The 23418-nt window shown below is 43.2% G+C and overlaps 2 protein-coding genes across 2 annotated transcripts in view; both read left to right on the top strand.

The window, feature by feature from the left end:
- Positions 1 to 1596, top strand: part of LOC119646487 — an 89520-nt gene extending 87924 nt beyond the window's left edge. Inside the window, exons 4-6 of the mRNA XM_038046946.1 lie at positions 243 to 320; positions 387 to 621; positions 699 to 1596. Of these exons, the coding sequence (XP_037902874.1) occupies positions 243 to 320; positions 387 to 621; positions 699 to 852 (467 nt within the window). The 3' untranslated portion in view covers positions 853 to 1596. The remainder of the gene's footprint in view (positions 1 to 242; positions 321 to 386; positions 622 to 698) is intronic.
- Positions 1597 to 10504: 8908 nt separating this feature from the next.
- LOC119661764 (ribosome biogenesis protein BOP1 homolog) lies at positions 10505 to 21087 on the top strand. Its single transcript, XM_038071234.1, has 6 exons — positions 10505 to 10683; positions 10751 to 11500; positions 11690 to 12365; positions 19865 to 20352; positions 20420 to 20715; positions 20865 to 21087. Exons 1-6 carry the CDS (start codon positions 10576 to 10578, stop codon positions 21016 to 21018), a joined length of 2472 nt encoding a protein of 823 aa, XP_037927162.1. The 5' UTR covers positions 10505 to 10575; the 3' UTR covers positions 21019 to 21087.
- Positions 21088 to 23418: the final 2331 nt, after the last annotated feature.

Below are 23418 nucleotides of genomic sequence, written 5' to 3'. Positions count from 1 at the left end.
GAGTTAATTTCAAGGACTAGAACGCAGTAATGTGAGCAACAAGGTACCACAGTCGCATTTGGGCACAAGATCATCTGAGACTTCGCAACTAATCATTGATGTTAACTAATCAGTTAAAGATTTCGTGCGCGGTTCACTTTCGCCTTTCTTCTGAATAATTTGCTACTGTAGATTTGCCTATAATTATACGCTTCTCTACCTCTGTCCTATCTGTAAATAAAAGACACTACTACTTTTTTTAGAACGATGTAAACTGATCGAAATGTTTCCAACAGAACAAATGATGCGAAATGATCCATCGATTGATGAGGAGTTACTTGGTAAGCACGGAGTTACGATTGCAGTTTGAGGTTTTCCAAGACAGTCTCGCCAACTTCTATTTTCAGACCTGGTGCGCACTCAGGCGTCCTTTGCGGTCATCACGGTCATGGTAATGGCCATGGGCTTTATCTTTTCGCTCTATACATTTGCGAACCCTCGTTATATGTTCAAGCGCTTGGCTGGTGGAATCCACTTCATTTCAGCAGCAGCTAACCTAGTGGTGATCCAAGTGTTCATCGCAAGTCTTGATCATCAAAAGGTGCATATTAAGTTCTCGTACCCAGAAGGATCCAGGCTCACGTAAGTCAATTTTGGATAGGGAAATAATACTTTCGTATTTCAACTTTTCCAAATTTTTATCTTTTCTCGCTCCACAGCTATGGATATGGACTTTACTTCGCTTGGCTCGTGTTCTGCACTAATTTGTGCGCAGGAATAATGTTCATGTGGTATTCGAAGAAAAAGAAAGGTAACAAAGCACCTACCGACGAAATCGCAATGGCCGACGAGGTTATAAACATCGGAAGATAAAAGGTCTCAACCAGCAATAATCCTGGACTTCCGGCACATTTCAATAGCCAGTGAAATCTTCAACGATGTACATATTTTCTCCAAAGTTTCTATGTCTTGTATTCCTATAAAATCGTAATCGTACGCGATGTTTCATCCCTTCAAACACCTTGCATTTTATCCTTTGAGACAACCAAACACATACTAGTCATTATCACCTCATTTGGTTTAGAAAACGGTTGCGTAATATATAAGTGTTAAGTAATTATACTTTCGATTATAAATATTTCTACGTAGACTTAAGACTCAAATTTAAAGACATCGAATTTACAAAGGATTGTTTACTTATTTGTGTGGACCTTTTCGAAAGGAGTAGACGCAATTCAATACGATCAGAAATAAGTCCACCTTCTCAGCCTCGTTTTCTCCATTTCTGATAAATTTAAATTGTAGAATATATCGACTCATGCCAAAATTATAAGCTACCGAAAGTACTACTAATGTAAAGGTGAAAATAAATCGATACTGCGAAAGGTTTCAACCAAAACACCCTTGCGATGAGCTTTGTTTAGAATGCATTAATGAACGTCGAACCCGAGTCTTTAAAAATACAAATTTCAGTTATGCCGTGTAACTTTTGCAATAAATCATATTCAAATTATGACATTAAAAGTGTTTCGTCCATTTTGCTAAGATTGTTGATTATTATTAGCTTAAATATTGATAAATATTTTATTTCAATGTCCAAATAAATTATTTATTCTACTCATGTCTTATTTTTACTTGTGCGGTCAAAGGGTAGTGAATTGGTACCCACCATGGGAAACTCCAGCTGAACCAACACCAGCAGCTTTACTACCAAACCCTACCTCCACCTCCACTTGGTGATTGCTGGGAGGGGGGGTACGGCTGACAACCTTACACGGTAAACAAAATTCACGGAGTCACGAAAGGAGCCTCCCACTGGATTGACTACACAACAACAAACCCGGCAACGAAAACGAATGAACGATTTGAGCATTTTCTTATGGAACTTGCACTCCCTGAACAGAAAAGTAGCTTCCAAGTAGATAGCCGATACCCGGTCCTAATATAAGGCGTTGCAGGAGATGCGCTGGGCAGGGATCGGTTTCCAGGAGAAGAGCCACTGCATCACATATTATTATAATGGCCATTCAATAAATTAAAACCCATACATGGTTTGAATTAGGAGGTAGTTTGTTAGCGGAAGTCTCAAAATGAAAGATTGCCTTGGAAGATATTTTTCCGTTTTATTGGCTAAAAGTATCTAATTTGAACAAATACATATTTCGGGGACCAACTGTCCCCTTCTTCAGTGTGATAAAACACTGAAGACAGTTGGTCCCCGAAATAGGTATTTGCTCAAATTAGATACTGCTAATAGCAAACGGAAAAATATCTTCCATGGCAATCTTTCATTTTAAACCCGACAATTCGTATGGTCAAGGGACTGACGATTTAGTACGAAATATCGGGATTACCAATTATGGGGAGTGCAAATTAAAATGGAAAACTAACTGTGGAGACTGGCAAATTTTTACGAACCAACCGGAAATACCAATAATCGATGTACGAATTATCGGGAGTCAACTGTATATAATATTTTAGAGCACCTCATGTGGGAGAGTAATTCATTTTTTTGTATAAAAGTAAACAGGTTAGAATGATTTAATTGACTTCCAAGCACATTTAAAAATCAAATGATAATTTACACTATATTTACTTGACTCTTTTGGCTGTTGTAAGCACGCTAGAAACGGCTTATTTTCTAAACTCCTGATTGAAATTAGTAGTTGCAGCTAATGAAGACTAAATGCAATAATTTTTTGGAGGTTAGTCGCGTTCTCTTTTCGTTTAGTATGAACATTCTCTTACAGGGAATGTTGTCATCATACGTATTAGACGTTAAAGGCTTGAGCACATATGAATATAAATCAGGATATATTGGTTTCGTCTCATGCTAGCAAATTAGAGAATCCTCATGCTTTCATTATACGATGACGGCTTTACAGGATCTTACCAAGGCAGAGGCAACTCGTCAGACGTTGGCTCACCTCTGCCCTGGGAGCAGCATGACCGAAGCGGCTCGCAGATGTTAAATGCTCCTTTATATAATTCGCAGAACACAACATGACTACGAATTATATTGAGCAGACCAAAGCTTGGCCAGAGTTGAACATATTTTTTTAAAAATTGCGGGATCCTAAGTCCGCATCCAAGCGATGTTTTGACAATAGTCCAACCAAGACCGCCTCTTGGCGACGTTGGTTTTTACTTTTAAGGAATCCCCCGACGTCGAGGGTTTCGGGTTAGGAGTACTATGTCTGGTACTTGCTACACTCAGTTTGACGGCAGTGGATTCCAGGCTGGAAACCACTAGTCCGTCTGCCGCCCCGCTCCGGTAGGTTCCTGCGACTGGTTTCGGCACAGCGGTTCTACAGCTGGCGCCGAGTATACTGCTCTCGACGGCTACTGTCTCCTGGCTGGATGCTAGCAGCTCGTCTCCAATGATGCGCCTGGCATCATCCCGTCTTCTTGTATCGTCGGTTTTTTTTTAAATTGAATCCATGGGGCTACCGCTTCGGTCCATCCCCCCATCAGATCTACTTGCCCCTAACACGTGACCAGCAGACAAGCAGATCCTCGTCAGTTGGATGAGCCTAGTCCCAGCTCGGCCCTACAAACTCTTGGCTCGTCCAAAAACGGTTTCCAGCGGAGGTCGTGTGAAGACTTGCCGAATTATGCAGCTTTAGCCTGAAGCATAATCAGACCAAGCCGTCCTCTCTGAGAAAACTGTTGATATATAGTCAACAGTTGTACCATCTGTTCAACAACTTCAAAGCCACCTATGATAGCATTGAAATGTGGCTAGACCGGTTCCATGGAGAAATGGAGAAAGCTCTTCATATGGCATAGTGTATCTGCAAGACATGTGACCCGTCTGTGTCTAGAAGATGTACATTCCGGTTCACTCAACTACTGGTGGAATAGTGAACTGGCCAGCTTTCGATCAGCCTGCCCCTGAGCCAGACGGACAACTCAGAGACTCCCCCTTGGACACCACCTTATTGCGGTGGGGGAACACTAAGGGTGTCCAAAAACATATGGAAGTGGAAACAAAATGCTGCAGACTGTTGTAGAATACACCACCAAGTGTGACGATATCTACAGCAAGCTAATGCAAGAAAACAGAAGCGGCGGTTTTCATATTAGTCTGAACTTATCGCTACAAACATTACAGTTAATCAAATTAACCTACAACATGCCAAAGCTTCTTCCTATCTACTGACGGCAAGGCTGACAAATTTGCAAGATTGTCCTTGTATATTTCTGATTGAAGCGGCATGCGTTCGGTTTAACAGAATCTGTGATATTGGATCAGTCAAGGGGGGGACTAGGATTTTCTTCGCTGAAAGATCTTCGAGACCGAGGGCCTGCGGTCTAGTGTCAAAATTGTTAGAGGCAATCATGCTGGGGCAATTCTGTTCCCAGGACCTTATTGCGGTCAACTTTCAATACCAGGTTGCTGGTAAGAGAAAAAACGTCATAGTTGCCTCCGCTTACTTACCCTATGATTCCTTGCGTCCTTCGCCAACTCAAGGACTAAAGGATCTGGTAGTTTATGTAGAATCGAGTGGCCTTGAACTGTTGATAGGTTGTGATGCGAGTGCTCAGCATATTGGGAGAAAGTTGAGCTCCCTAGGCTGCTAAGGACTCCTTTGACGACAGACGATTAATTGTAAACTCTGAATTGTACACTTTGAGAGGCTCTTAAGACGTTCGAAACAAAACCCTTTTAGAATATACTATGAAGAACTAGAACGTGAAAGATAGACTACCAAGCTGCGCAGAGTCCTTAATAAGGATGACAATCGGATGGTACTTTCACGAGCTCCAGAGTTGAGTCTATACAGACTCTCTTGGAAGTATACCACCGGGCAGAATAGGTCTCAGAAGTTGGAAGAAAAGAATTGGCGGTTTCTGCAAAGCCTTCAACACGAAAGTGTTGCAAGGGGAATTGGGACACTGCGGGAGCGGTTGTTACCAATCAAAAGAGGAGAGCTGCTATACTATCATTTGAACAATTCAAAGCACCTGGCGTGGATGACATCTACCCAGCGATGCTAAAGGAAGGTATAAATCACTTAGAGCAACTTTTAAGAAATATGTTTCGAGGTTGTCTTGCTCTGGGCAACGTGCCAGCAGATGGGGAAGGTTCTCTTCATACCTAAGCTTCGGAAAGATGACTATTCAAATCCAAAGAACTTCAGGCAAATCAGCTTCACATAATTTTCACTGAAATATCTGGAAGGGCTGGTTGGGGGTCTCATTCGCGAGAAGGTGCTAAAGCCGTATCCACTAAATGAAAACTAACACTTTTTGGTTTCAAAAATAAGGACGCAACTCTGAAATTCTGAAAAGACGAAAGTGCTGTCCTCAAGGAGGTGTGTTGTCGTTACTTCTATGGAGTATGTTGATCAGCTCACTACTATGCGAACCTTAAAATCTGCCAATACGCTCAAGCTTATGCGGTTGACTTGGCTGTTGTTCAAGATCTCGGCATGAACTATTATTACCCAATTTGCAGCCATTGGATTTGTTTATTCAGAGCACTGCAATGAGAGCAGTTCAAAGACTAATTCGATTAAATCTGTGGGGAAATAATGGGCGTGGGGGCACAGAATATTGGAAGAGTTATTGGGAGAACTGAATCCAGTTTTCGCAATGCTTTCTGATTCTCGGATACCCATACAACTTTTTGGTAGAAAATATGATGTTATCTTGAAACGAAGAGACAACTGGAACGAACTAGAAAATTGCGTGTCAGGATATACTGACGTCTTCTACATCGATGGCTCAAAAACAGAAAATGGTTCTGCAGAAGTGGGCTTTTGCCTTGGGAAAATACACAACGGTGTTTCCAGCTGAAGTGTATGCGATCCTAAAGGCGGCAACATGGGTGATTGACGAGCGGTTGAAGGCTGGCGCATCGCAATCTGTAGCAATAATCAAGCTGCATTGAAGGCGTTAAGTAATACTTTGGTCACTTCAAAAATCGTTGAGGAATGTAAAAACCGATTCAACTCTGTTTCTAGATTCAATACGGTGGAATTACTTTGAGTACCCGGTCATTGTGGCGTGGAGGGAAATGATTGAATTAGCAATAATGGGTACAATATCCCCCATGCGCGAACCGGAGCTAGCATCAGTCAAGCTGATGCTGCTATCAAAAACTGGGAACAAGTTTCCCATAATGACCTTAATGCTGCTAGACACACCAAACTTTTCCTGGCAAAACCAAACAAACATACTGCAAAGTTTATCCTGTCGAAAAACAGGAAGACTTGCAGAAATATTGTGGGCATTCTGGCCGGTTGTAATTCACTAGCTGGGCATATGTTCAGAATAGGAATTCTCCAAGATGATACGGATGAAGCGGAATCCACGGAACATTTTCTATGTGAGCGCCCCGCCTATGGACGCATCAAACATAAGATTTTTGGTGCTGATGTGCTCCAACTGCAGCGGGCAGCATCACATCCACTAACTAATTCTGCGATACATAAACGAATCTGGGATGCTCCGTTAGACGGAGGAATCGAGAACAATAGACCACTAGGGGCTGAGTACTCAGAGCTTTGCCTCCCTCCCACCTCAAACATACACACACGGCTCAGGGGACAGTAGGTAGGGTCGATCAGATGCAAAAAGACCATGCATACAAAGAATTCCGCAAAAATTTCAAGCTCGCCATCCACCGGAAAAGAGAAAGATTTAAGGAACTCTACTCTGAGTCAGATGAAAACCCGTGGAGGAGCTGCGACAGCATGATTCAGAGACCGATTATCTCCGCAGGTCACATGCATTACCCACCTATTGAAATTATCTAAGGGTTATTTCACCAGCAAGAGAGGAGCGCTGACTTCTTTTAGAGGCCTGTCACGACAATTTCGGCAGTAATCGCAGATTAGCTGTTGGAGATCTGTCGCAGAATAGGTGACATCAATGCTCCTTCGGCCTTGGACGGAATACCAAATAGGGTCCTTAAGCCTGCCATGAAATCCAGACCGGATATATTCACTGTGTTGTTCGAAGCAAGCATGCTCCAGGGAATTTTCCCTACAGGATGGAAGCTGCAGAAGTTGGTACTATTGCCTAAGACTGGCAAATCTCCGGGTGAGCTATCGTCTTATAGCCCTAAATGTTTTCTAGACACTAAAGGGGAAATACGGAAACGAGTGATCTATGATAAATTGCTCCTAGTTTTCGAGGGTAAAGGAGTCCTTTCAGATCGACAGCACGGGTTTCGTAAAGTCAATCTAACTATTGCCGCCTTCAAATTGGTTACTGGGTTGGCCGAAGGTGCAGTTCACGGAAGGGTAGCTAGCACCAAGAAATATTGCATGGTGATGACTCTGGACGTTATGAAGGCATCCAATTCGGCCAAAAGGAATATTATTCGAAAGGCCCTAGCGACATCGATGATGGGCACCAGATATACGTTCTCTACACGGGTGTCCCACAGAGTTCTGTACTGGGCCCACTACTGTGGAATATCATGTATTGTGATGTTTTTATTCTGGTGGCGATAAAAGCTAGAGTGGTGGGTTACGCCGACGACATTGCACTGGTTGTGGTCGCAAAGCATTTCGAAGATCCTGAGTTGCACTGATACAAAGTAATCAGTACTATTATGGCTTGGTTGACAAAAGATGGGCTGACATTTGTGAAGGAAAAGACACTACGCACCGAAAGAAGCATTTCGCTCGCATTAGAATTGGGAGTCATATCATCATTTCCAAGAAGGTCACTAAATATTTGGGAATATTGATGAGAGGGATGACAGGGCCAAGGCATACTTGCAGGCTGTTCATAGCCAAGGCAGAGAGTTCCATCTTGCTGTATGTAGTCCAACTTTGGGGAATAGCACTGTATATTTTATGTAACGCACATAAACTAAGTGTGGTCTACGGACAAACAGTCCTTAGGCTGTGTTCTGTTTCCGGCCCGTGTCAGATGATGGGACGTTCGTTATTTCAGAAATGGTGTCAATTGACATCTTTGCGAGATGGCGAACACGTATAACATCAAATCCATTTTCCTTTATCGGGAGTGAAAAAAGCCGAAGGGAACAGATCTATAACTACATGGCAATTGCGATGGAACCACTCAAACCAGTCGGAATACAGGAAGTTGGCGCTTTAGGTATAAAGATTTTGTATTCATGCACGTGCACGCATAGGGAGACGCGCAAATAAGGGCATGTTTATGCGCGGGCCGGATAGGCGGGAACAAAAAGTCTGCCGGTGGATAAAAATTGGCTACGGGAAGGATACCCGGAAATAAAAACAAACATGGGGAAGCAGATGGGGAATAACGTTACGGTGCAGGGCTTCGGAAACCCCTTAGCATCCGAACTTCCAGCCGGCCGTCGGAGCACCACTTGGAGAAATGTTGCCGAATATTGGTGGGCCGAAACACTGTCGGAGCTTGATTCTAACCGAAGTCATGCGATCCATCTTCCTTTACTCGTCACCTGTGTGAGCAGAGGCGTTTCGAAACTCTCACAGACTGAAGCAGGTGAAATCTATTTATCAGCTGATGGCTTCGAGGGTTTGCAATATATTTAAAACCACATCAGATGAGTCAGTACTAGTGGTGGCGGGAATAATCTCAGTCAACATTCTGGCGAAAGAAACGGATTGTTCGATTCACCCAATTTTCCTAAATGCAGTGACATATCGGAGGATCCAGAGCATGTGATGCTATAGTGCCCATGGTTCGCAATGGAAGGGAGGAGTGTGAAGCAGGCGTTAGGCACAAGTGTGAGCCCAGAGATCTTAGTTGCGGAGATATGGATGTCGAAAAAGAACTGACTTATGGCATCCTCCGCAATCGTGACGATGTGGAAAGAGTTGCTGAAGGAGTTAAGCTGAAATGAAGAGAAGAACAAGCGCCTAAAGGCACCGCCCTGGAAGTAAATGTTTGTCCCGCGGGGAGGGCCTGGAAGGGCCGGTGGTGGTTTTTAATGGATGCGAACCCCACATACGCTACTCTACCTGCGGCGTTTGTACGGCGGAGCTGCAGCGGATGTGTCTTCCTAAGATTTTCCCCTTCCGTGTACGCAGAAAAAAAAACAAGCAAAAAACAAGTGGGGATACCGGAAGCTGGGCGCTTCAGGTATAAATGTCTTTTGTTCATCTTATGTGAGCCTAGATACCATCTAGTGCATCTTGGTGACTTTTTCAGACTGTTTGGTTCGATAGGTTCTGAGAACAAGACCTTTTGAGCCCTATCTGCACTATGTTTCATCCAATATCAGAAATAAAATCATTTTTTAAATGTACTAATCGAGCCCTTTCATTTGATACCCCAAATAACCATATTCTGTGAAAAAAAATAGACACTTTTCGCATATATGGAGAGCCCCACTTTAAAATCAACATAAAATGGCTCCATTTGATATGTGTAAAGAAGACCACATCTTCTCAGTAAATTTGTGACAATAGTCGTTTCCGAATAAACCGGGTGTGACAGTCAGACCGAAAGGCAGACGGACAATGAATCGATTTTAATGAAGTTTTGTTTCACACAAAACCTTTAAAAGGGTTATTGGACACACAGTTTGATTCCTACCATCCGTACATGGCTGGAGAGAAAACATGGGGAGATCAATTCTAATCAATCAGTTTCTCATCGGCCATGGGGGATATCGTCAACACCTGCATAAGAGTAAACTGGACACCACATTTGATTGTCCAAACTGCGATGGGGTCCCAGGACCCAGTGCAAGTATTCTTCCTCAATGCCCGAGGTTCGTGGAAGAAAGGGGGAACTTAGGGGAAGGTCTAGGTGAACCGCTGTCACCGGAACATCTCCGGAGAATAATAGCTTGCCAGGAAGATTGGGATGCGACCAACTCCATGATCGCAGCGATTCAAAGTAATAATCATAACCGTTGCCGCAACAATTCATATTGGATCAGGGCCTTGAAGTGTGTTAGAGCACTTCATTCAAGACCGAAACGGTACACTACAGTAACACTGTAGGAGGCAATGTGGTCAGCATTGCGCTCGCCCGAGATTATAACCCTGATTTGACAGGTACTCATTCACATCTGAGTCGACTAGTATCCGACGTCAAATCATGATACAAATCCCACTGCCACCAGTGAGATTTGAACCGCGACCTTCCGTACGCCTTGTGCTCTAACCACTTAGCTATCCGGACACGATGGTGATTTTACTGGATAAAAGTCCCCCACACTGATCCAGGCCAGTGTCTTTTGAAATATTTCCACCTCCTTAAGACATAGGAAGGCAAACAATAAACGGATACTAATAAGGTTTTGTTTTGCATAAAATGTATTGCCATCTAAACTCTTATACACACCGTACAAAAATTCACGCTCTTTACTTTTTAAAAATGGGTTCCCTGGCTAATTAATTTGTGTTTTGCTTGGTAGAAGATGCCATTTATCTATATACCAAGCAAAGTGAACATTCATGGAAACAAGTTTTGTGTAAACTAGGCATTAAACATAAGGTAAGATATTTACTTTTCCCCACTGGGATAGTGTTTGACGGAAAGCATTGAACGTATCCATTGAAACTTCCCCTTTAAGCAAGAAATGTCAAACGACTCCACACGTGCGTCAACAACTGTCATTGCATTGGCATTAGTCGCGGTGTTTTGTAGTTTCTCCGCACAATCGTTGACGAAATGACTGGAAAACTTAAAGGCGCCAAGCGTAAGGCCTCAGAAATTATTGATGAAAAGAAGAGGCCGCCAAACAAGGCGGAAGAAGTTTCAGAAGAATCCGAAAATGAGGTTTGTTTGTATGAAGTGGTGTCATGAACGAAATAAGGTTAGAATGTCTTCTCTGTGTAATTTACAGAATAATCTGCTGAACGGCGTAAATAATGAGGAAAATGACACCACAGACGATGAAGGCGTTGATGAGCTATTCACTTCCGACGATGACGACGAATTGAGTTTTGTCAGCGACGAGGAAGGCAATTACGAGCATGTTGGGAACATAAGCGACGAGTCTGGCGAAGGATCTGGATCCGAAGTGGATTCCTTGGAAGAAGGAGAAGAGGAAGAAAGCGATGGAGAGGACGCCGATAGTGAGAGCGAAGAAGCAGAAGAGGAGTCGGATGGGAACGACAACGAAGAAAGCCAAAGGGAGGAAAAAGTCGTGCAAAACTTGAAAAATATCAAAATCAGCAAACAAAATAAGAAAAAGGAAGCAGCTGGTCCTTCGGAAGCGCCTGCAGTTGATAAAGTTGTGGCCAGGCCTGATAAAAGTGCAGCGAGTACATCGTCCGGGTTCCAGGAGTATGGCGAGGATGATCCGGACACCTCCGACGAAGAGGACATCCGAAACACAGTCGGCAACATTCCCATGCATTGGTACGACGAATACAAGCACATTGGCTACGATTGGGAGGCGAAAAAGATCATCAAGCCGGCCCAGGGTGACCAAATCGATGACTTCCTCAAGAAGATTGAGGATCCTAACTTCTGGCGAACGGTGAAGGACCCACAGACAGGCCAGCAGGTTGTGCTGAGCGAGGCTGACATTGATGTAATCAAGCGAATTAACACGGGCAGAGTCCCGGACGGAAGCTACAATCAATATGAGGTGAGCTTTTCGGGTCTAATTTATTAACTATGCATGTTTCTGTCTGCGTCGCTTCGGTTGCAAATAACTTGTTGCTTCGTATGATCTACTTTTTAGAGGGGATTGCTTAGCGAGCGCGTTTTTTGTTTTTTTTTTCGGTTTAATGTGAGAAATTGGAACATTTGTTTTAGTTCTTTTTAACTGTTTCAGCCCTGGATCGAATGGTTCACCTCCGAAGTCGAAAAGATGCCCATCAAGAATATCCCCACTCACAAACGATCGTTCCTGCCATCGCAGTCAGACAAAAAGATGGTCTCGCGGATGGTCCACGCTCTCAAGATGGGTTGGATGAAGACTGCTCGCGAATTGAAGGAGGAAAAGAAGAAAGGAAGCGGCCCGTCCTTTTACATGATGTGGGAGACTGACACCGGCCGGGAAGACATTCGCCGCATCCACGATCACGTGGCGGCACCCAAACGTGACCTTCCTGGCCATGCCGAATCATATAATCCTCCTCCAGAGTACCTTTTCGACGACAAAGAAATGAAGGAGTGGGAGAAAATGAAGGATGAGCCACACAAACGAAAGTTGCACTTCCTGCCGCAAAAGTACAGCTCGTTGCGCGAGGTGCCTGCTTATTCGCGCTACGCCCGAGAACGCTTCTTGCGTTGTTTGGATTTGTATTTATGTCCGAGGGCGAAACGAATGAAGCTCAACATCGACGCTGAGTATTTGATACCCAAATTGCCATCTCCGAGGGACTTGCAGCCGTTCCCGATTGTGCAGAGTTTGGTTTACGAAGGACACACGGACATTGTGCGATCGATCAGCGTCGAGCCGAAAGGAGAGTATTTGGTATCTGGTTCAGATGATATGACTGTGAAAAGTAAGTACCTTACACATTTTATGACTACAAGAGTTTATCATTCACTTTTCGTGGATATAAGTCCAGAGTTACTCAATAGTGACGGAAAGGAGTTATTGTAGGCCGTGCCGAGGAGCCTAAATAGCATTGTAGTGCGCCGTTTTGATGCCAAAAACTCCTTATACTGTAACTCCTGTTATGAGAGCAAGTGAGCTCAGATGTTTAGATCTAGCCCGCAGTAATCATGAAGGAAAGCAGCTCTCTCACCCTGCAGCCAGAGAGGTCTCTGAGATCTTCAAAGAATAGCTTACCTTGTGTAAGTAGCCTGGCTCTAGCTAGAGTTGGGCAATCGCAATGGAAGTGCCTGAGGTTTTCGCCCTCCTCTCCGCAGCTTAGGCAGTGCCAATTGAAGAGTATGCCGAGTCTAGCGGTATCGTCCCATCCACAGGCAGACTACCGTAATCTTCGTTTGTCGTCGAAAGACTGCCAAGGTTAGAGCCTCGCCGCGGTTACGCTTGGGGCTCGAATCATGTCCCAGTCATCGGCAGGATTTCAGTATCGCCAGTACTTCCACCTGGAATGCACTGGCGGAACCTGGGGGTACGACTCACATACACTGTGTGTATCCGAGGAAACTGTCGCAACGACTCTCCAGACCATCTATGGTCCATCGGTGAAGAATATTATGCCCTAGCCTTGTAACAAGCCGACTCACTGCACGCTACAACATATTTAATGTGTAGGTCTAGGGGGAGAGGTGAAGGAGTGCATTGACAGCATCTGCCAGGCAGGATTGTAGAGCTCCGGGAGCACCTGCACATGCGGTTTTGTGAATCCTATTAAGCTTCGTTTTATTGTACTTTTTGCTCAAAACCTGCCACCATACAATAGGATAAGACGCACCACAGCTGTGTACATCCAGAAAACCATCCTAGTCTAGAGACCCTACTTCTTTGCAAAAGTTCTCTTGCAGGCATAGGAGTCTATACAGGCCTTCTTAACCCGCAGTTCTATGTTCAACTCCCAATTAAACTTCGAGCTCAGAATTGCACCCAGAATGTTAAATACATTGGAGGAAAGAACCAATCTTTGTTTATTCAGCCGTGGTAAATGAAAGTCGGTTACTCTCGTTTTGGTGGTGAGCGGCATCAGTTGCGTTTTGCTTGGGTTTATGCCAAGTCCGTATCTTGCGATGACGTCGGTACTAACATTGTTCAATGCTCTCTTTTTATCCATGTAAACAGCTAGCGTATACTGCTTGTACTGCAGTGACCGCTCAAACGTGCCAATGGAGATGGAGATCGGTTTCTGTGCCTTTGAGGTTGGAATGCTGGTACTTAGAGAAAGGGGTTCTCTCAATAATCGTCCTTAATTGGATATCCAGGACCAGTTCTAGGGTCGTCAACACGAACGAGGTGAGGCTGATTGGCCGAAAGTGATTGGTTCTTCGCGGACTCGTGGCCGCGCCTGCCCGCATTCGGTTATAAAAACCATTCGTGCGCGTCTCCAATAATCCAAAAAGATACAGCACCGATAGATTTGTATTAATAATAAAATGAAAGAATGATTCGCCCCTTTTGTTGATTAGAGCTGCACTAAAGCGTATGAATTGCATTGGCGTCGCAGCCTATCAACAGATTGGCCTTCTTTTTTTGCTATGGTGGCCGTCAAATGTAGTTCTTCTGTCGAAGCTGATCGGTCGTGAGCCATGTAAGCGCTGGAATACAGTTCCGGACACAGAATAGCGTGCGGATTCCACGCGAGGATACATACTCTAGATCTGTGCTGATCAGCGTCTTTTGTACTGTGGAATACAATGTAGTATTTGCTTTGGAGCCCTTTTATGGTTCGGTCGAATTCGATGCGATGTCGATGTCTTCCTCTAGGAATAAGACAAGATAAGCCGAGGCACACTTTGAGTGCTGCAGATTTATCTGCGCTACCATCAAGATGATCTGCTTGCGTGGGGGGCTCCTTAGTCCCCGTCCGACTGTCGCTCCTCATTTCCCCCAACAGCTCGTTAGTGCCGTCGACTGGGTCCAGGTTGCTCTCCAGTTTTGCGGACAGGAATACTTTCACCTTTGCGTTCCACACTCCGAACCTCACTTTGTAGTCTCGCTTTCCTTGGCATTTTGAAGGCGTAGGGATTGGTCGAGCTTGTCCTTACCCATGCGGACCTTCGTGCGACCGGTTTTCAGGGAATCTCGTCGTAGGCGATAACTTTGAGCTTCACGGCCTCCCGTCTCTGGAGGATTGATCCTCGCAAGCTATAACGTGGAACTCACGGAACCTGAGACGGATGCTCAATGACCATTTCCGAATGCCTGACCACAACGTGGGTCCATACTTCCGACGCTAGTTTGTTGCTAGTGGAATTGCTATCCACTGAAGGGTTTCACAGTTCGTGGCTCGTTGTCTCGCTGTTGCTGCTTACCTGTCTGCAGAGGTATCCGAACCCTTGTGCACTCTGCTCCGTTTATATTTTTGTTCGACCTCGTCTTAAGATCGCTAGTCCGCCAGGCGTTTGCTGTTATATTCTTCAACAATGGTCTGGTATTTAACGAACTCTTTTTTAACCCGCTCGTTGACAGCAACGACCTCCTTATTCTTCGCAATCTTGTTGAGAACGTGCATGGCCTTCTGGTACTGGCTCTTGAGTAGTAGTCCAGTGGACCAGGACCGACGATTTCGGTTTAGGAGTACTATGGGTGCTATTGGCTACACCCAGCTTGACGGCAGTGGATTGCAAGCTGGAAACCACTAGTCCGTCTCTCGCTCCGGCAGGTCTCTGCCGTTGGTTTCAGCACAGCTGTGCTTCGGCTGGCATCGACGATCGCTACTGTCTCCTGGCTGGATGCCAGCCGCACGTCCTTCTATGATGCGCTTGGTATCACCACCTCTTCTTCTATTTTTTTCCTATTTACTTCTTTTCCATTATATTTGTCCACACTGGGTCTGCATATAGTAGGATCGAGTTGATCACCCTTGAAACAAGGAGCCGACGCCACGGCCTTGGACCACCTATATTTGGTAGTATATGTTATATGCCCTGGATGTTGCACTCCCACATGTAATTAGAAATTTTGCCTTTGACCCATCATTGAACGCATGGTGGGAATCTATGATTTGTGTTCCTAATTTTAATTTTGCGCTTTCACCAGTATTCTCCAAAGACATCATAATGTTGCTTCATTCTCGTATGCGTGTGTGTGTGCGATTTTGTTTTGCTCCGCGAGGTCCCGGCAAGCTGACTGTGCGGCTCCCCACCGGGTCCAGCTTACGATAATTAAAAAAAAGTTAGTTTATCAAGCACAAATATATTTCCTTAAGTTTTGTGGTGACACTTGCAATCACAATTGTGCGAGAGCCCGTCCCAACGGGTAAGACACGTATTGCAAGCTTAGACACAGATCCAATCTCAGAATTCCTTTTCTTGTCATATAGTCCCATACCATAATTGAGCCCAATACAAACTTCAGTGTAGGCTCTACGTAATACGGTTGTTTTTTGCCTCTACACTTCCTCTACATCCATTTCCGGCCGTCCGATCCAAAACGTTTTTATAGCCTTCGACCAGCCGTTTTTAGCCCAGGTCAAAAGGGTTTACTGTCTGTCCGTCTGTCTGCCACACGCATTTTTTTCCAGGGGAGTTATAGCGATTGACGCCTGATTTGGTGGAACGTGAACGCTCATGCATACAGTAACTTACATCATTTTATGTCGAATTTAAGGGGGATTCCCATACATGCAAAAGGGGGATGTAAATCTTTTGTCACGGCATTTTTCGATTTCAAAGTTCCAACAAAAGTTAGGTACTTATTTCGGTGAGCCAATACATCTTGTCATGGGCGCGTCATATCCTCGCCGCGATTTTCAGCCGATCTGTGAAGCTTTTTTTAAGGATTTCGGAGTCCGCATCCACTTGATGTTGAACGGGACCACCTCTTCTTTAGGACTTAGCTCCCAAACTTTAGAAATATTAGGCGAAGACGGTTTTACGGTTTCTTATCAGAGCAGAGGCAAATCGTCAGAAGCTGCCTCACCACTGCCCTGGGAGCAGCGTGACTGAAGCGGCTCCAGGTATTAAATGCTCCTTTATACATTTCGCAGAACACAACATAATTACGAATTATATTGAGCGTAAATCCGCCCATATTTTGGACCAGAATTCAACATATTTTCTTAAGGACTGCGATCTATAAAGGCTTGCCATTTTCGTTTGGTAAACTTATTAATGGTAGGTTGATTTAAAAAATTATGGTCTAATGGTCACCGAAAGGGCTTGTGAATCATACATCCCGTGTTTCCAAGTACAAGATTCAGACGAGAAAGAACTTCAAGTAATATCTGTCCTCTTGTATTCCTTTCCCGATTACCCCATCCCGAATTTACGCTCGATATGCTCCAAGGGTAGAGGGGAGGCTTTGTCTGATAAGCTACCTCTGCCCTGCAACGGAACCGTAAGTCGTCTTTGTCGCCCCTCACTAGAGTTATGGTCCTTTGCATTTAACACTAGCCTACCCCCATTGATTTAAACTCTTCTACAGTGAGCCTCTCGTGAAACCAATGTCGAGGATCTTTGTTTTTTTTTCTATGGCTCGGTTTCTGTATGTTCCGCTCTTATCCGTAACCAACACGACGCTATGTAGATTTTTATATCGTTGGTAAACAATGGCGACTCGGTTTTCTTTTCGAGCACACTCCGTTTGACAATGGTTCAAGTTTAGCTATAAGACCCTTATTTACCGCTAATTACTTTTTTAAACAAGTGACATGTACTACTGCCTGTCATGTGGACGCTATCGATGTCATTTACTTGTTCGCAGAACAGACAGTTGAGTTTTTGACCACAATCTTTAGCAATGTGATCTTTTCTTCCGCATTTAAACCACAGTTCCGATCTGTCGTGTGCACTAGCACAGTTTTTTGTCACGTGCTGAAATTCCAAACACTCCTAATATCTTTTTGGAGATATGTACGCTACTGATTCTAATTTTCTCTTCGCCGCTTCAATTTAAACTTGCAGACGCAGTTTCTGCGGAGTTGTACCCTTTCCTTAGTCGTTTCCGCCTGTTTTCGTGTTTTGCTATGTGTTTCTAACCTTTCTAGTACTTCAAGCTATGCAATCCCAATGCACGCACCCGATTCTTATTTGCATGGTGCACATTAACTGTTCGATTTCTTACCACCTTTAATTCTGCACTAGTACTTTTCCTAAGTGGATCACTCGCAAAATTCACTAGCTTCTCACTGGTATCCTTAGACGTCAAAACTGCGCGTAATTGTCTTAAGTTCAGTTCACGGAGAGCCAACTTTTATGGTCTCAACTCAACCTTAGCGCCAATCAGCTGGAATAATAGATTATCAAATTCTACGTACGATCAAGCTCTTGCCATCTTCTATAATATCCTGTTCCATCTCCTCTCTTGTTATGTCCCTTCTTCTCCTACTTGAATTCCTTTTATTCAACTTGGTTTATAACGGAGATCCTTATTAACATCTGCTTGAAACATGCATTACGGAACAGGTTTCGGACTTTAAAGAATGACGCCGACTTTGCCCATTTCAAAGCTATAAGAGATACTTGTTGAGTGTCGAGGGGTCCCCACGCCCGCGGTAATTAGAAGCCGTTGTGGTCCCACACTCGCTATTTCCGTAACCCCATCTAATCTTCTTCCATCAGCTTTCCTGATTCCATTGACAGCAATCGTGTGCCCTTCACTGTTCTTTCTTCTTTTCCGCCTCTTGATGCATTGATCCTCATTGGTAATATCGACACCAATCTCGGACCTGGTCCCGAAAGACACAGCATAGTGAAACACCAGTCTGCTGCTTCAAATCAGTCTTTAACAACTTCGTTGCTAAATGCCTTAATTCACGTGAGAAGGTACACGCTCTTTATAGCGATTTCGCCAAAGCCTTTGAAACCGTTATACACAATGTTCTCCCCTCCAAATTCTCTTTACTTAACTTCCTCATATGGACTATCCGTCACGACTCTGCACTCTCAATCTCCCTTTCATGCAGCAACGCCGCATCTTCCTTGATATGTGTTCCCTTTTCAAACTCTATAATTGCCTCATGGACTACTCTGCCAACTCCGCAATTAATTTCCGCATCGCCTCCCCTAATGCACATTTTTGAAGTGCCTTTCATGGAGCTCGACATCTACTTTCACTCCCCGATTCCGACTTTATGCCGGTCCTACAACGCCCTACAGCTTGGGTCTTTGGCTCTGTCTTCCTTTCTTAATTACAAGCGTAAGTTAAACCATTTACTTGCTTCTTAAATAAACAACAATAGTACATTATTATATTTTTTGGAAATCGGTTAGAAATCCCGTTAAGTTCATCCTAGGCTCATAAAAGCAAACTATAATGTAAAGCTGTTTGCCGTGGCTGGAAATCGGTTACACGTCAACTCAGCTAATCAGATAAACAAGAGTAATTATCAAGGACGAGCGCAGTGAAATGCTCTAACACGCTTCAAGGCCTAGATACAATTGGATTGTTATACCAACGCTTATTATTATTCCGAGCATTTAAGCTCAGACGATATTACCTACTTGAATAAAAATATATAGGGACACTGATGATGGTGGCAGGTTAATGGGAAAATCCGCCGAAAATTCCTCGCAAAATCGAACACGTTTGCAGAATGGTTTATCTCTGCGTTGTTTGAATCAGGCTGGTCCCAGGACATCAAGGGAAGCGATGAGGAATTTAGGCACAATACTTGTAGCTGACAATATTATGGGACCTACAACCACCCTCACGAAACGCCAAATGTCTTTAATTTCCCTAGCCAGTGGCTCATAGTTTACCTTCTTCTCCACGTATTTTCGTTTAATTTACTACTATGGGGGATGGCAACATCAATAATATACGCGAAGTGTCGTTAACTGACAGCATGTCAAGCTTGTATGATAAATGGCGATCAGTTAAAGCTCGCCGATCCCAATAATATGCATTCTGCACTGGCTGTTCTCCACTCGTTCTTTCATTAAGAGCTTTTTATAAGTTCAGGTGGCGACCACGCGTTATGGAAGGCACAAGTACTTCCCTTCGTCCTGGCATTTATACCTAGCTCGTAATGTATATACACATTTTAGGTCAAGTTATTATTACGCAAATCATTCAATCTCCATCAAATTTGGTAGTATCATATTCCATACTATAGTCCACATTACGGCAATGATCCTAGGGTGAACTTAAGCGGGTTTCGAGCCAATTTTTAAAAAATATAGAAATGTACTGTTATTAATCTCACTTCCTGCTCAACAAATGCTAAGTAATAATATTCTTTCAAGGCTGGCATGGAATTCAAAAGATGCGGAACGCTACATACATTTCGGATTCGGTGCCAAATGCTATGTGTTTTTTTAATTTCTGAAGAAACGGAGGTCATCAACGTAGTTGTCTTTTGAAACGGCGGATCCATTCCATCCATTAATGATTGTTTTATTAAATTTAAACCAATTTATTGTAATTTTAAATTTATTTTCGCTTTCTTTCTTTCAGTTTGGGAAATCGCTACCGCTCGCTGCATACGGACGATCCATACCGGAGACATCGTTCGCTGCGTTGCCTGGTGCCCGAACTCTAAGCTTTCTATTATTGCTGTCGCTTCGGGTAATCGCGTCCTTCTAATCAATTCAAAGGTTGGTGATAGTTTGCTGGTGAAAAAGACCGACGATCTCCTGGCGGAGGCGCCACCAAATGATATGCTTGAGTCAGACCGAATTAAAACTGCTGTGCAGTGGGAAACGCCTAAGAAGCAAGAGTACGAGTTAGGAGTTCGTATCGTAATCACGCATTTCAAACCTGTTCGGCAAGTAACGTGGCATGGTCGTGGTGATTATCTAGCAACCGTTATGCCTGAAGGTGCTAATCGCTCAGCGTTGATTCATCAACTGTCGAAGCGACGAACTCAAATTCCATTCTCCAAGAGCAAAGGCCTTATTCAGTGTGTTTTGTTCCATCCTGTTAAGCCATGCTTCTTTGTTGCGGTAAGTATCATATCATTTAATTCGAATGATTAAATTTTTCAAAATTTGCACATTTCGCAATTTTCAGACACAACACAACATCCGTATTTATGATTTAGTCAAACAAGAGCTTATTAAGAAACTGTTGTCTGGTAGTAAATGGATATCAAACATGGCTATCCATCCGAAGGGAGATAATCTTTTAGTTTCTACATATGACAAGAAAATGTTATGGTTTGACTTAGATTTGTCTACGAAGCCTTACCAGACGATGAGATTGCACAAGAATGCAGTCAGGTGTGTGGCTTACCATTTACGGTATCCACTTTTCGCTTCGGGTGGCGACGATCATGCAGTCATTGTTTCGCACGGAATGGTTTATAAGTAAGTCCTTTCCCCTAAGTTAACGAGTTTATATGTTTCAGGGCTCAACTATATAACAATCCACTTTCAATAAAAAATAGTCTCATGTTTCAATAGATATTTCTACAAAATCCTTATAACACTTTTCATTCAATTTTCTCTTCTTCCAGTGACTTGCTGCAAAATCCATTAATTGTGCCGCTTAAAAAACTAGAAACACATGAAAAGGTGGCGGAATTTGGAGTTTTAGATGTTGTGTGGCATCCAGTGCAGCCATGGGTATTTTCCTCAGCTGCTGATAAAACTATTAGACTATATACATAATTTTAATTGTTTACTAGGTTTCAATCTAAAATGATTATTTTTCTAAATAATAAATATTCTTAAATGAAAACAAAAAGTCTGTTTTTATCGTTTCTATTCAATTTTCAATAACTGAAAAAGAAGTGGCTTCAAATAGCTACCAGGTGTATAAAAAGACTGCGTTTTCTAAGGTTTTGTTTGTAAATTCCTTTACATGTTGGGTATCAAATGAAAGGTCTCGATTAATACTTCCCGAAGCATTCCACTTGTTGGAAAGGCAGGAAGTGCGGGGGGTCGAAAATGATGATTTCTTTGACGGACCCATTCTCAGAAACTACCCAGCTCAGAAATGTGAAAAAAATCATGAAGCTGGCTCTATACTATATCCTTGTTTCTCTCCATATCTATATCCGCTCAAGTTAAGTTAATAACAGTATATTACTGTGTTTGGGAAACTAACTAGAAACCTCCTTTAAGTTTGTCGTAGAGTTTTACAAATTTGCAGTAATATACACTACAGTATGAAGCATGATATCCCCATCGAAATCGTACTGTTACTGATAAATTACAGTAGCTCAAAGTTGTCTTTTCCGCGCAAATTTGCTGTAATCTAAATATTAAATACCAATATTTGAAATGCTAAAAGTACATATACATTACGGGCTATGTACAATGAGGAAGCGCAGAGCTTCCGGTTTCCGACTTGTTTAAAAAATGGTTAAATTTATTTCATTCGAAGCATTGGCCATTGCTAGCTACACAGTTTTGCCAATTTGTGGGTGCCTTGCCGGCGTTGGTCTTTTGAAGCGAACCATACCACGAGCCATTTTTTACTTCTTTGCAAGAACCAAAGTGCAGCAAGCACGTGTCTGATTGATACAAACAAGTGGAAGTCAGAAGACACCTAGTCTGGTGGGTAGGCGGGTGGGGTAGGACATCCCAGCGAAGTGGAGCAATGGTGTCCATGGCTGGTTTTGATGTATGTACTGGGGGGTTATGCTGAGAAATTACTCTTTCGTATCTAGTGTTGTGATCCTATCATACAGAACAATGTCTTCTTTCCAAACCAATTTGGTCTTCCAATCGATGTTAATGGTACGCTTGGATCGACCCATGACTTTTTTCGCTTAGGTGCATTTTTCATCCACCGTCACGATTCGATGAGGAGAAACGCTCTCTTTCGTGTCTTTCAAGAAGAATTTCTTAAGTGGGTTTTCGTTTTCTTGCTGTCCTTCATTCATTCATGTGGCACCCATTTTCCTCACTTTCAAACGTAAGGGGATGCCCGCTTGTGACACATTCAATTGTTCTGCGAATCGTTTTAGGGTTTGAGTATCATCCTCATCGAGCAATGCTTGCAGTCCGAAATCTTTAAACTTTTTCGGTAGTCTTCCACGTTCTTTGTTTCTCAAATCGAAATTGACACTATTGAATTTTCGAAACCACTCTTGGCACTGTTTTTGTGAAAGAGCATGCTCAGCGTACGAGCCCATCAACAAACAATGACTTTCAGCACTACTTTTCTTCAAATGATAGAACGTTCCTAAAAGTCCCCGCAAAACGACATTTTTTGGTGGTGGATTCTACATTTTCAAAGCGAGGAAAAACTTTGGTGTCGTATGAAACATCAAACGGTGTGTTTTTTGATAGATGTCGAACCAATAATTAATTTCTGCTGCGCGTCAACGTGACGCGTATTCCTCGATTTGCTTAGTTAGTTAGTAAATGTTTTGAATTTCGGTCTGAAATTTTGGCAATATACTTCCAACATATTCTGCTTTCAAGATATGCATAAACGAAAAAAATCGGTTTCCGGGAAACATCCCACTGGAAAACCTCCTTAACAACTAATATCTAATAATCTGTGAATTTGTTAGAGCGGTAAATAAGTTCGGAAAACCCTTATCCGTCCTATAAAGGGGGATGAACCACATTAGGAAGTTTTCTGAATCGACTTTTTTTATTGCCTAGATCGTTAATTTAGCTACCCCAGAATATGTTGTAAAAATTTCAGAGCGAAATTCGTGTTTCTTTAGGTTTTATGAACGTAGATCCGAGCGATTATCGGGAACAGGTTCAAGCCTGAACGCCCCGGAAATAGTCGCTTTATGTCCTTGCATAATCTTGTAAATAGCGTATTTAAATTATCCTGACGTCAGGCCTTTCGTCAAGTGCATTTGTATTTATTGTAACTATATTTTGTTCGTAACTAAAAGCGATACATGTCTTCATATCCGCAAGCGGATTTTTCAGACAATTTTTGTACGGAGTCGGTAGAGGAGGAGACCAAGCAGAACGAAAAGCAAGACCAGCGATGCAACCTTCTAGCATCCCATTGAACTGCGGCGGTTGTCCGGGGGCGTTTGAATCCAAAGAACTTTCCAAGCTCCGAGAACAATAACAAATCAAACCAATAACGCG

Source organism: Hermetia illucens, chromosome 1, assembly GCF_905115235.1.
Source record: "Hermetia illucens chromosome 1, iHerIll2.2.curated.20191125, whole genome shotgun sequence".
NCBI lineage: Eukaryota > Metazoa > Arthropoda > Insecta > Diptera > Stratiomyidae > Hermetia > Hermetia illucens.
The sequence above is the reverse complement of the archived record's forward strand: the minus strand, read 5'-3'. Positions and strand labels throughout refer to the sequence as shown.